Source organism: Pongo pygmaeus, chromosome 19 (genome assembly GCF_028885625.2).
Source record: "Pongo pygmaeus isolate AG05252 chromosome 19, NHGRI_mPonPyg2-v2.0_pri, whole genome shotgun sequence".
Taxonomy (NCBI): Eukaryota; Metazoa; Chordata; class Mammalia; order Primates; family Hominidae; genus Pongo; species Pongo pygmaeus.
The window spans coordinates 99,904,427-99,918,940 of NC_072392.2; the positions used below are offsets into that span (position 1 = coordinate 99,904,427).

The window sequence follows — 14,514 nt, forward strand, 5'->3', positions numbered from 1 at the left end:
TGCCGGAACGGCTGGCAGGACAAGTTAACTATCATACCCTTCCCAAATCAGCCAGTCAGGAAATCCCTACGTGGGAAGGATCACAGGGCCTACAAAGAGGCAGCGACAAAAAAACCTCAGCTGCTGAATCTGAATGCATTTCTGGTTTTTTAACCAGATCTGCAGCAAGTAATTTTCACAGCCCGTAAATTTAGAGTATGCTAGACTATGAGGACACAGACGTCCAGCCCAATGTGGGGCGTAAGTTCTACAGTACACTGTCCTTCCACAGGGCCCCTCAGGGTCACTCAAGCAAAGCGCACACTTAATTGGGGCTCTTATACTCTAAAGTCTCGTGCCAGAGAATACCTGAGTACAATGAAAGGGGAAAGGGGGGAAGGACAGATGCAGAGGGAGAGGCAAGGCCTCCGCATCCCAGCCAGTACCGGAGTGCTGCCGGCAGGGGCACCACACACCCAGTGCCACATGGCTCAGTCTGTACCTTCCTGTCTAAGGAGGGACGTGGGACGGGAATGCAACAAGTACAATTTCCAACAGCGCTATGGGGTTCCCACATGGCCGTGACCAAGGAACCCTAACACAGGGGAAGAGCACACTTTACTTGAGTTAGAAAACCTTCATCCGAGCTGCAGTGATTAAAAACACGCGTGAGGATAAGCACTCCTCAGTCGGCCACCACCCTCAGGAAAGGGAGACCATGGCAGGTCTGAGCACCAAGAGGGGTGATTCACACAGACACAAAGGGGCTGTCACTGCCTATCTGCTTATAAATTAGGTTATTTATTGTCCCTCAGCTCTAAAACCTTTCAGTAAATGCCAATTCCAGAGGCGAAAAAAGCCCAAGAATGATCTATATAATCTCTCAACTCTCAACAAGAGCTATGACTCAAATTCAAGGTGGTAGCCCCCAAGTTAGAAACTGTAATTCTAAAAATGTGCCAGTTCTTCTGGCCCATGGAAAAATTTCTCCACAGAAACAGTAATTAGACTGGGCACAGTGGCTCACATCTGTAATCCCAGGACTTTTTGAGGCCGAGGCAGGCGGATCACTTGAGGCCAGAAGCTTGAGACCAGCCTGGCCAACATGGTGAAACTCCGTCTCTACAAAAAATACAAAAATTGGCCGGGTGTGTTGGCATGCGCCTGTAATCTCAGCTACTTGGGAGACTGAGGCACAAGAATCATTTGAACCCGGAGGCAGAGGTTGCAGTGAGCCAAGATCGTGCCATTGCACTCCAGCCTGGGTGACAGAACAAGACCTGTCACAAAAAAAATTTTAAATAAAAATAAAAGATCCTCGATTTCCCTCAGAATAAAACAGACATTAAAACGACACTGAAATACTATGGAACTGTTCCATATCCCACAAGATTCTGAATACCCGCTACACACTTGTGTAGGCAAAAACCACTACTTACAATGATATGAGATTAGAAGCAATTCTATTTTATAAATAGCCACAAAACAGACAGGCACAGTTTTAATGCACACTGAATTCTCTGGGACTACAACAGTGTAAGCTGAGGCAAGGGCACACTCTTCTGCTTGGAACTGGGTGGAGAGCTGTTGAGCCTCTGAGGAAGCCATGTTGCTGACGGCAAGGCCAGCTGAGAGGCCTGGACCCAGCCCTGTGCTCAGCCCTTGCCCACACAGGCCAGCACGGATCCCACTGTGCTGTCCTCATGAGTCAGTCCAGAAGCACTGACACACCTAAACGTACGACTTTATTCTGTTTCTTTCCTATCACTTTCCCTTGATGTTACAGTTAGGATACTACTCTGCCTTCCATTTCAGAATTGTGTGTGTCGGCAGCCTACATTAACTATGTTACCCATGAATTTTATTTCTGCATAGTAAAGGGGTATCACAAAGTGTTCTAAAAACAGGAGTTGAGTCTGATAGGCTTGGAAACTACCAACCTACACTACTGTACCCAGATATCAGCCTACATGTGGCAGGGGTGTGGGGATGTGACACCGAGAAGAATATGACAACACTTTTCTCCCCGTCTCTAAATACAATGCTGGCCAGGCAGAATTCTAAATGACATGAGCGCCTTTGTTCTCTGCTCCCCTCCTGGGTGCCCAGTGCCCCCTGCCTGACACCCCAGCTGCTCTCCAGCTACCCTGAATCCCCCACCATGACAGCACCCTTCCCAGGGTGCCCTCACTAACAGGTTCTGTAACGCAGAATTCCCAGACCCTCCTTCAATCCTGGCCCAAATTCCCAACCCTTCCCTTAAGCACTCAACCCAAGCAACAACTTAGGAAAATAAATCTGACACAACTAATTCACATGTGAAATAGTTAACATGTATTAATTATTAACATAATTAATGTGAAAGACGCCTATCACTCCTCAAAAAGTATATTCATTTCAAAAATCAATCTAAATGCACCTTAAATCAAGGAACTGCAGGCTGGGCAACACAGCAAGACTTCATTTCTACTAAAAATTTAAAAATTAGGCCAGGCGCAGTGGCTCATGCCTGTCATCCCAGCACTTGGGAGGCCGAGGCGGGCAGATCACGAGGTCAGGAGATCGAGACCATCCTGGCTAACATGGTGAAACCCCATCTCTATCAAAAATACAAAAAATTAGCCGGGTGTGCTGGCAGACTCCTATAGTCCCAGCTACTCGGGAGGCTGAGGCAGGAGAATGGCGTGAACCTGGGAGGCGGAGCTTGCAGTGAGCCGAGATCGCGCCATTGCACTCGAACCTGGGCGACAGAGCGAGACTCCGTCTCTGGGGGGAAAAAAAAAATTAAAAATTAGCTGGGCGTGGTGGCGCATGCATGTAGTCCCAACTACATGGAAGGCTGATGGGGGCTGATCACATGAGCCCAGGAGTCGCACCAGTGAGCCGTGACTGCACCTCTGTGCTCCAGTCTGGGTGACAGAGCAAGAACATGTCTAAAACAAACAAACAAAAAAACCCCACAAAAACCCGGCAAGCTCAAGAATATGCAGCAAAGTGCAAAACTTCTGCAGTCAGCTTGAACACTTTTCTTTCTTTCTTTTTTAAATGTTTTATTTATTTTTTGTAGAGATGGGGACTTGCCATGTTGCCCAGGCTGGTCTCAAACACCCAGTCTCAAGGGATCCTCCTGGCTCAACCTCCCAAAATGCTATGATTACAGATGTTGTAATCCCAGCACTTTGAGAGGCCAATGAGGGTGAATCACCTGAGGTCAGGAGTTCAAGATCAGCCTGGCCAACAAGGCAAAACTCAGTCGCCACTAAAACTACAAAAATTAGCCAGGCGTGCACTTACAATTCCAGCTACTCTGAAGAGGCTGGGGCACAAAAATCGCTTGAACCCAGGAGGCAGACGTTGCAGTGAGCCAAGATTGCGCCACTGTACTCCAGCCAAAATGACAGTAAGACTGTCAAAAACAAAAAAACAAAAAAACCCGCTTTTTTGCTTTTTTTTTTTTTTTTTTTTTAGATGGAGTTTCACTCTGTCACCCAGGGGAACAGCCTTATCCATATATACATATACATATATACATATTTTTTCTTTTCTTTTTTTGAGACAGAGTCTCACCCTGTCACCCAGGCTGGAGTGCACTGACACAAACTCAGCTCACTGCAACCTCCGCCTGATGGGTTCAAGTGATTCTCCTGCCTCAGCTCCTTGAGCAGCTGGGATTACAGGCGCCCACCACCACGCCCAGCTGATTTTTATATTTATAAAGAGATGAGGTTTCACTATGTTGGCCAGGCTGATCTCGAACTCCTGACCTCAAGCGATCCACTCACCTTCGCCTCCCAAGTGCTGGGATTACAGGCGTGAGCCACCACGTCCGGCCAAAAAAGTGGACTTTTAATGAGAACTCTGGCCTAGAGGAGAGCTCTGTGGAGGTACTGATTCTGTTACGAGTTTTGGGGTTTGTGCTTATATAGTTTTATGCTGTTAAGTTCAGAATTTTTACCATAAAAAGAAAGGAGGAATTTATATCTCACAAGCCCAGTAAGAAAGTCCAGTATAACTAAGGATAAAAGGCTACCAAAAAGAGGAACAAAATATATTAACGAGGTGGTAATATTTACAGTACAAACTGTCCCTGTTATACCTGTAGCCACTGCAGTAACAAACTTGGATCCAAAATGTCCATCTGGAGAGAGCCGGCACATGTTGGGATGCTTGTTCTGGAAGTCTCCTGCAGTGATGCACTCTTCCGAACTTAGGAAATAGGTGTCCTAAGACAAGAGAAGCAGCCTATCAAATTTTACAGCATCATGCCAAAATATACTTCTGTTTCTTCTTTAAAAATTAAGAACTAAGCCAGGAACAGTGACTCACACTTCTAATTTCAGCACTTTGAGAGGTGGAGGCGGGAGGTCCACTTGAGGACAAGAGTTCAAGACCAGCCTGGCCAACACAGCAAAACCTGGTCTCTACTAAAAATAAAAAAATTATCTGGGTATGGCGGCGCACACCTGAACCCAGGAGGAGGAAGCTGTAGTGAGCCAAGATTGTGCCATTGCACTCCAACCTGTGTGACAGAGCAAGACTGTCTCAAAAAAATAAATAATAAAAAATAAGAACCAAACTATAAAACTCAAAACCACTTTGAAACAAGTATCTACAATTCCTAACTATTACCAATTCCTCATCTAAAACCACCCATGACTAAGAAGGCCAGAAGCACTACGTAAACCACCTCGCCATGGGCTGAGCCCTGAAAGTCACTGCTCTGTAAAGGTAAGATGGGTTTAGCTCTATGAGACCAAGAGATCCGGCCTTCATTGATCAAGAAGAACTTCTTGAAAAATAATGGGGCCTGAGGGCTGGGCGTGGTGGCTCACGCCTGTAATCCCAGCACTCTGGGAGGCCAAGGCAGGCGGATCACAAGGTCGAGATCAAGACCATCCTGGCTAACACAGTGAAACCCCATCTCTACTAAAAATACAAAAAAATTAGCCGGGCGTGGTGGCGGGCACCTGTAGTCCCAGCTTCTCCTGAGGCTGAGGCAGGAGAATGGTGTGAACCCGGGAGGCACTGCTTGCGGTGAGCAGAGATTGCTCCACCGCACTCCAGCCTGAGCGAAAGACCAAGATTCCGTCTCAAAAAACATAAATAAATAAATAATGGGGCCTGAAAGCTAGAACCAGCGGTGCAAAGAGACCCTGATAATGCAGGCCAACACCATCTGTAACCAAGCCATAGGGCCACACGCACAGTCCTGTCTCCACCTCACCTTATTTCGACTGTAGCGGACTGTACCCTTTCGGGTATCTTCTGAGACGAGGTCTGTAAATATCCAGCCAACCTTAATAAAAAGGAAAGTATCTTTTAAACATCTCCTCAAGATAGATGATGAATGGCTGGGCACAGTGACTCACGCCTATAATCCTAGCACTCTGAGAGGCCGAGGCAGGAGAATCACGAGGTTAAGAGATCGAGACCATCCTGGCCAATATGGTGAAACCCCATCTCTACCAAAAATACAGCAATTAGGCTGGGTGCGGTGGTTCACGCCTGTAATCCCAGCACTTTGGGAGGCCGAGGTGGGTGGATCACCCGAGGTCAGGAGTTCGAGATTAGCTGGGGTGGTGGCACATGCCTGTAATCCCAGCTACTCAGGAGGCCGAGGCAGGAGAATCACTTGAACCCGGGAGGCAGAGGTTGCAGTGAGCCAGGATCGCGCGCCATTGCACTCCAGCCTGGGCAACAAGAACGAAACTCCATCTCAAAAAAAAAAAAAAAACTAGCTGGGCGTGGCCGGGCGCGGTGGCTCACACCTGTAATCCCAACACTTCAGGAGGCCAAGACGGTAGATCACGAGGTCAGGAGATCAAGACCATCCTGGCTAACATGGTGAAACCCCGTCTCTACTAAAAATACAAAAAAATTAGCCGGGCGTGGTGGCGGGCGCCTGTAGTCCCAGCTACTCAGGAGGCTGAAGCAGGAGAATGGTGTGAACCCAGGAGGTGGAGCTTGCAGTGAGCCGAGATTGCATCACTGCACTCCAGCCTGGCCCACAGAGCGAGACTCTGTCTCAAAAAAAAAAAAAAGATAGATGATGAATGTTTTCTGGCTTCTGCCCAGAGAGCTTAAAAAGAATGTTCCCAGTCAGAAACTCCTTTTTGTGAGCCAGGTTAATCTACATCAACAGGTTCCTCAAGTAAGATGCCAGGCCACACCCAGGGATCTCCATCTCTATTCAGTAGAAACTGGCCACCCTCCCTCTGGCGCTGTTGGGTTAGAGATGAGTTTCCTCAGCACCAGCTCTGCCCAGCACCATGCTGGGTGCAAGAGACACAGCAGTGAGTGAGACCAACAGAAGGTGGGTGAAAAAGGCACTTCAACTCCCAAGAGGAAGACGGACAACAAGCAAGCAAATAAACATTTCAGACGGTAGGTCTTTCCCGACAAGCTAAGAAAAAGGATTCCTAGAGAAAGGCACATAATATAAAAGGGGTAATCTAATGCAGACTTTACACAGCTGCTCCTGGGAGCTCCAGCTCAAGGCCAGAAGGAAGCATCTGAGGGTATCAGGATCTGAAACCTGTGACCCAGCATCCCCTGCACATTCAGTGTGGCGGCGCCTGTGTGCCGTTCAGTGCGGCGGCGCCTGTGTGCCGTTCAGTGTGGCGGCGCCTGTGTGCCGTGTGATCCTTAGGCCCGCCTCTGCCTGTGAATTCCTGCACCAGAAGCCCGTCACGAGGCCACAGGAGCAGCACTTGAGTCCCGGCAGTTGTCACTTCTGTCCTCGGGAAGGATCTGCGGCCCATGACTCTCTCCAGCACTACCTGACACACAACTCTTCCCATCCATCCCCGGCAGACACGACTAGCCCACTGGGAGACTTTCACTGTCTTTAAAGATGCCCCAATGAATGAAAAACCTAAGGTGGTGGCAACAGAGAAAATGAAACTTAAAAGGTTAATTATGCAGTAAATAAAGCAAAAGCAAAATCAAACTGAGAAAAATAAGGGCTTAGAAACTCATATTTTGGGCCTGGCACGGTGGCTCACGCCTATAATCCCAGAACTTTGGGAGACCAAGGCGGGTGGATCACCTGAGGTCGGGAGTTCAAGACCAGCCTGGCCAACATGGTGAAATCTCGTCTCTATTAAAAATACAAAAATTAACTGGGCGTTGTGGCGGGCGCCTGTAATCCCAGCTACTCGGGAGGCTGAGGCAGGAGAATCACTTGAACCCAGGAGGCAGAGGTTGCAGTGAGCCAAGATCATGCCACTGCACTCCAGCCTGGGTGACAGAGCAAGACTCCTCAAAAAAAAAAAATTAATAAAATAAAATAAAAAGAGAAACTTGTGTTTTGGAGAAAATTATTTAAGTAATTTCAAGATTATGAACTATAAGATTATAACAAATTAGGTCAAAAAATTGGACCAATCTCTTTTAAACAAGAGAACTTCCAGAGTTTGAACCAAAATATGCCCCTAAATGAAGATGTTGACTCCTTGTTAGAAACAGGATGTTTCTTTCCTAAGACAGTAAAACTGTGTGGACTGCTCACTGACACTACTAGGTTTTAAGTCACATTTGCAGTCTCACCCCCTTCATCTGTACAGAAGATTAAATAATCTAGAGATTATTTTTCATGGTCTGAGTTGATTAGGAAATAAAGGATAAAACATACTTATTAACATTAAACTTGTAAGATATGTTCAAATTCATGACTCTACATGAATTTATTAAAATCGTTCCTGGGAACTTTATCAATAATGTCAGATAAACCAATAGAATAAAAAAGGAAATCCCTTTCTCATCTTCTAACTGTTCCATGAAACTAGGAAGAATTGTAGGCTCAGAGAGCTAAATTATAAACAGGAAATTAAATGATGATTGATGATGGAACAGCAGAAGCTCCAAGTGCATGGCACAGAACATGAACACTGTAAATGGAATGCCAGCCTTGACTGTCCTTGGCTTCCAAGCTACATCAAGGGAGAGCTCAGGCAGAAGGGACACACATGCACAGAGGAGCCAGCAGGGGTGTGGCTGGGGTCTGACTCCTGCTTCTGTTTCCCACTTGAAGCAGTCCTCATGAAGTGTGGCTGGAAGCCTGAAATATAACAGCCAGATCTGCACTGGGATTTTTTTTCTTTTATGCTCAAGAAAACATTCTCATTTTAGTTTAAGTCAGAGGAACATAAAAGTTACTGGTGCCCAACTAACACACGTGAAGTTTCAAAACATATGGTGCCTGCACCTGACCTTGTGCAGCCGGGGAGAGCCAGTCCCCGACACAGCCCAGCCATTCCCCCATCTCCCCCTTGCCTGGATGCCCAACAAAGTCTGGCCACGCCCCCTGCTTGGCTGCCAGATGCCTCAGTACCTTCCGCAGGCCAAGTTTGGCAGCAATTTCATCGACCACTTCAGCTTTTGGATCCTCAAGAAGCTCCAAGCTGTTCTGTGTACCAATCTGCAGGGAATCAAAGGGAGAAGATGGACTTAGAGCAGAGGGCTCAGGAAGCAGCACCCCAAGCCCTTCCACTTCCAGCTCTAGGTCACAAGGAGTGCTGGGGGCCTCCTTGTCAGAAAGGAGAACTACAGCCACAGATAAAACACATGCGACATGCCTCCTGGCTTCTCTCCTTCTCGGGTTGTGCTGCACCTTTTACCAGGGCTGCAAAACATGTGGCACGCAGGGCCCAGCTGATGTGTGCTGCACAGCTCCGCATCAGGAGCGCTCAGGACTAAGGGAAGGTCTACACACTCCGCCTGTTTTAAAAGTTCCTTCATCAGGGAATTAAGTTAGTTTCAAACTTCCTTGGGTAAGTAGCTTCACTCCAAACAGGTTTGGCTAAATTAGGCAAGACTCAAACTGTAAGGTAACATCCATTCCCAGAAAACAGCCTTGGAAAATCTGTGTGCCACTCCTGCAGAGACAATGCTTGGCTTCACAGCTAAGATACTGAGTTAGAGAGACACGATGAACTCCACAGAGAGCAATGAGCTCACCAACCCTAAGGAAGGGAAAAGGCGTTCAAAAATCAACCACCTCCTTCCATCTGGCACAGGGCAGTCTTTGAGTTGTAGCTTTGACTGGCTCCCATGCGACTGAAACCAACCACAGCACATCACTTCCCAGAGTGGACCAAGCTTACCGAAATCATTAATGTTCACTTAAATGTAGCTTGCGGGTCATTAATAGGTATCATTCCATGCAGAAACCCCAGCCATAGGAATAGGAAAGGTAAAGGTAGTCCCAAATTGAGTTACAGTAACTGGGCATATCCTTGTAAATTAGTCAAAATCTGGCAAAACCACAAAGAAGTTTACGTTTGCTGGGTATCACCCATATGGCAGTCATTAATCCCTCCAGAACATAGGTTAAATCACAAACTCAGAGAAAAAGCTAAGGAAAAGGAGTTGTTTAATGACATGTGGCAGCATAAGCTGCATAAGCAAATTTTTGTGTGTGTATTTTTAGTAGAAACGGGGTTTTGCCATGTCAGCCAGGCTGGTCTTGAACTCCTGGCCTCAAGTGATCTGCCTCGCCCCTACAAAGTGCTGGGATTATAGGTGTGAGCCACCACGGCTGGCCTCAGTTATACTTGTAATAGAACCGTTGAGCTCTCCATGAAACAGACCCTTTAAAAAAACTGAATCTGAATACTGTGTGCTTCCAAAAGCAGCATCCCGAGTACAGCACAGTGACCTAAGGGTTGAGACTTCACTGGTGGGGTCTCTACTGCCATCTAGTGTCTCTTTTTAAAAGAGCCATGGCAAAGGCCTCATGAAACACTACATCTATTGCTATGCAAAGATACCAAAAATGTCACTGAAAATCCGTATAAATACAGCCAAGAAAGACACACATTTGTGCAGGGGCCACTAGCAAGCCTGTACACTAGCTATTACCCATGCATAGCCTGCAGTTTCAGACTCTGATCAGCAAACTCTGAAAGCAGCTGCAGGGCACCCCAGCCCGCCTCCCAGTCAGGTTATCTAAATAGGAGGCTAGCCATCCGGTGGTCTCCACAAGACAGCGTTAGGTGGAAAAAGTGCACATAATATAGTATACGCACAAAGAAACAAAGAAGGGGGATAGTATGAATGCGTGTGCATGCCTGTGTGTGTGTATGTGCTTCCACTAAAAATGTCACACATACAAAAAAACAAAACTAGCCAGGCTCAGTGGCATACACCGATAGTCCCAGCTACTTGGGAGAAAGAGGTAAGAGGATCTCGCTCAGGAGTGAGACCTTGTTTCAAAACAAAACAAAACAAACAAACAAAAAAAACAAACTTTTGCCAGGCACAATGGCTCATGCTGGTAATTCTAGTACTTTAGGAGGCCAAGGCAGTAGGATCACTTGAGACCAGGAGTTTGAGACCAGCGTGGGCCACACAGAGACCTTCTCTGTATTAAAAAAAAAAAAAAATTAAACAATTAAACAATTAAAAAAAAATCAGGCCGGGGGCAGTGGCTCACGCCTATAATCCCAACACTTTGGGAGGCTGAGGCGCGTGGATCACGAGGTCAGGAGTTTGAGACCAGCCTGACCAACATGGTGAAACCCTGTCTCTACTAAAAATACAAAAATTAGCCAGGCATGGTGGCGGCACCTGTAATCCCAGCTATTCAGAAGGCTGAGGCAGGAGAATCACTTGAACCCGGAAGGCGGAGGTTGAAGTGAGTGGAGATCGTGCCACTGCACTCCAGCCTGGGCAACAGAGTAAAACTCCGTCTCAAAATTTAAAAAAAAAAAAATCAAACTTCAGGAAGTCCAGCTAAAAAGATTTTAGGCTGAGCATGGTGTCTCATGCTTGTAATCCCAGAATTTTGGTAGGCTGAGGCGAGTAAACTGTGTGAGCCCAGGAGTTCCAGACCAGCCTGGGTAACATGGCGAGATCTGTCTCCACACACACACTATATATATACACACATATATACATATATATATACACACACACACACATATATGTATATATATACACACATATGTACATATATATACACACATATATACATACACACACACATATATATACACACACACATATATACACACACACATATATGTACACACAAATATATATATACACACACACACACGTATATATATAAAAGTCAGACATGGTGGTGCACGCCTGTAGTCCCAGATACTTGGGAGGCTGAGGCAGGAGGATTGCTTGAGCCCAAGAGGACTGCAATTGAGGCTGCACTGAGCCGTGATGGCACTACTGCACTCCAGCCTGGGCAACAGAGTGAGATGCTGTCTCAAAAAGAAAAAAGGTTTTAAAACTCTAGGGGCTACCTACAGAGGAAAGCAGGGTAAAGGGAAATGAATATACCTTGTTTGTAAATATGACTTTGGAAATGTGCACATTTTTTTTCTTTTCCAACTTTTAAAAATATTTCTGGTTGGGCACAGTGGCTCCTACCTGTAATCCCAACACTTCAGGAGGCCAAGATGTGAGGGTCACTTGAGGCCAGTAGTTCAAGACCAACTTGGGCAATATAGCGAGACCCTGACTCTACCAAAAATTTAGAAACTAGCTTGGCATGGTGGCATGCACCTGTAGTCCCAGCTACTCAGGGGCTGAGGCAGGAGGATCGCTTGAGCCCAGGAGGTCAAGGCTGCAGTAAGCTATGATTGCACAACTGCACTCCAGTCTGGGCAACAGAGCAAGACTCATCTCTAAAAAATAAATAAATAAAAATTAAAAATTTCTAACATACAGCTAATTTAAAGAATTTTACAATGAATACTCATATACCCACCACTAGATTCAGCATGAACATTTCCTATGCACTATCTGTCCCTCTAGTCACCCATCAATTCATTTTATTTTTCTATTGGATTTCAAGTATATTACAGACATAAATGTACTTCTCCCTAAATAGTATAGCACACATATCATTAACTAGCATTCAATATGTGTTTACTTTTTACTTTTGTAATAAAATGTGTGTAAAATATACTACATAAATATTATACATAATTACAAAACAAACTGAAATTTATATAAATATATACACACAGCCCAATTCCTAAAAACCGGAAATACAATGTGTAACTAGTTGGTGGCATAATCATACCGAGAGGGCCTTCCAATGACTTCCAAGCACAGTGACTAGCTGTGCACACACCCTGCGGGATATACCCTCAGGACACTTCTTTCCCCTCCAAACAAATCTTAAATTGTTATCAGTCCTATTTTGGTGGCAGTTTTTGTTACTCTGGTGACACTTTGGTGATTGGTGCTGAGGTGTGTCTGTGGCCTTCTCCATGGTTCCTAAGACAGTGACTGCTGCATGGTGGAAGAGACACAGAATGACACAAGGAGGACTGAGCACCTGGACACTACGGAGGCAATGAGCAAACCTGGACACAGCAGACGAGATAAAAACACTGGATCAATAGTGGCAAATGTACCGGTTGTGTAAGAAAATATCCTTATCCTTAGTAACATACACTGAAGGTTTTAGGATCCATGATCTCACTCTCCACTAACTCAGAAAATGCTGTGCATGTGCACCGGCGTGTGACAGAGGGGGCACAAACAACAAAGCGAACAGGGCAAGGCCTCTCCAAAAGGGCGTCCCCCACAGCCTCCAAACAGAAACTCAGGAACTTGAATCCCGTCATGTTTACCTGAGGTGGCTCATAAATCGCAGCCACTTCAGCCCGGATGCCAAGGGGAATGTCTTTGTGCTCCGTGTACCGTCCATATAAGTACCCGAAATGCTGGTTCCCTGTCTTTCTCCAGAAGTCAAGAAAGCGGTCAGCGACGGTGTGATTCTCAAACATGATATTGTCCACATGCCTGTACTTCTGTAGAGTTAACAAGAGTGGGCTGATGAAAACATGCCATTAAAAAGAAATCACCTGTTTTTCTAACACAAACCATTCATAAATACCTTTTGCCCAGTTCTTTAAAAAACAAACCAATAGGGTGTGATGGTGCATGCCTGTGGTCCCAGATACTCAGGAGGCCGAGGCTAGAGGATTGCTTAAGCCCAGGAGTTCAAGTCCAGCCTGGGCGACAGAGTGAGACCCCTTGTATCTTAAAAAATAAACATCTGGGCTGGGAGCGGTGGCTCACGCCTGTAATCCCAGCACTTTGGGAGGCCAAGGCGGGCGGATCATGAGGTCAGGAGATCAAGACCATCCTGACGAACATGATGAAATCCCGTCTCTATTTTTTTTGTATTTTGTAAAAATACAAAAAATTAGCCAGAGCCAGGCATGGTGGCGGGCACCTGTAGTCTCAGCTACTCAGGAGGCTGAGGCAGGAGAATGGCGTGAACCCAGGAGGTGGAGCTTGCAGTGAGCTGAGACGGCGCCACTGCACTCCAGCCTGGGCAACAGAGCAAAACTCCGTCTCAAAAAAAAAAATAAATAAATAAATAATAATAATAATAATCTGCTATTCTATTCAAAAAATAAAAACAATAAACATTACTTAAGAAAAAAACCAGTCAGGCACGGTGGCTCATGCCTGTAATCCCAGCACTTTGGGAGGCGAGGCAGGTGGATCTCCTGAGGCCAGGAGTTAAACCTCAAAAATTATTCAACACAGTGAAACTCTGTCTCTACTAAAAATACAAAAATTAGCCAGGTATGGTGGCTCATGCCTGTAATCCCAGCTACTCAGGAGGCTGAGGCAATAGAATCGCTTGCACGTGGGAGGCTGAGGTTGCAGTGAGCCAAGACTGCACCACTGCAATTCAGCCTGGGCTACGGAGTGAGACTCTGTCTCAAAAAAAAAATGCTCTGCCCTTTAAAGACCACTTCAGAGTCCAGTGGTGGGACGGTGGGGTATATAGGAGGATGGAGATGGGTTTCATCTATCAATAAATTCAAAATAATTCCACTGTGATTTAACCTAAAATACAGGTTTTCACAATCTCCAGGGCAAAAAACAAACAAGTTTTCTTTTTTTTTTTTGAGACAGAGTCTCGCTCTGTCACCCAGGCTGGAGTGCAGTGGCGTGATCTCGGCTCACTGCAACCTCCGCCTCCCAGGTTCAAGTGATTCTCCTGCCTCAGCCTCCTGAGCAACTGGGCCGACAGGCGCCCACCACTACGCCCAGCTAATTTTTGTATTTTTAGTAGAGATGGTGTTTCACCATATTGGCCAGGCTGGTCTTGAACTCCTGACCTCAGGTGATCCGCCCGCCTCAGCCTCCCAAAGTGCTGGGATTACAGGTGTGAGCCACCTTTCCCGGCCAAAATAAAGTAGTTTTCAAGAAGAAAAAAGGAATAGAGAACAGGAGGTTTCCAAAAAAGTCGAGGCGGCCACGGAATTCTCTCTAAGGAGCTGTTTTCTCTAAGGGCACAGCGGCAGCAGGAAGGCGAGGTAGGCTACTCTCAGAGGCGGGACAAGGACAGCAGAACATCCAGAAAGGCCGGAAAGCCCCCTCCTTCCTGAGCCACATTCTCTCCTTAAGCCAGCCTGGACAGGTGCTCAGAGCTAGTCCAAGGGGTGCCCCTTTACCAACCTTCAGAGCCAGTTTCCTCACAACCACTGAGGATTTTAAATAATCACCAGGAACATTCTGCCTCCATATGAGCCAGCAAAACAG

The 14,514-nt window shown here is 46.3% G+C and overlaps 1 protein-coding gene across 1 annotated transcript in view; it reads right to left on the bottom strand.

Moving 5' to 3' along the window:
- Positions 1 to 14,514, bottom strand: part of NPLOC4 (NPL4 homolog, ubiquitin recognition factor) — an 80,854-nt gene that overhangs the window by 35,883 nt on the left and 30,457 nt on the right. Inside the window, exons 8-11 of the mRNA XM_054458540.2 lie at positions 12,582 to 12,761; positions 8,312 to 8,398; positions 5,204 to 5,275; positions 4,076 to 4,202 (exon numbers count right to left, since the gene is read on the bottom strand). Of these exons, the coding sequence (XP_054314515.2) occupies positions 4,076 to 4,202; positions 5,204 to 5,275; positions 8,312 to 8,398; positions 12,582 to 12,761 (466 nt within the window). The remainder of the gene's footprint in view (positions 1 to 4,075; positions 4,203 to 5,203; positions 5,276 to 8,311; positions 8,399 to 12,581; positions 12,762 to 14,514) is intronic.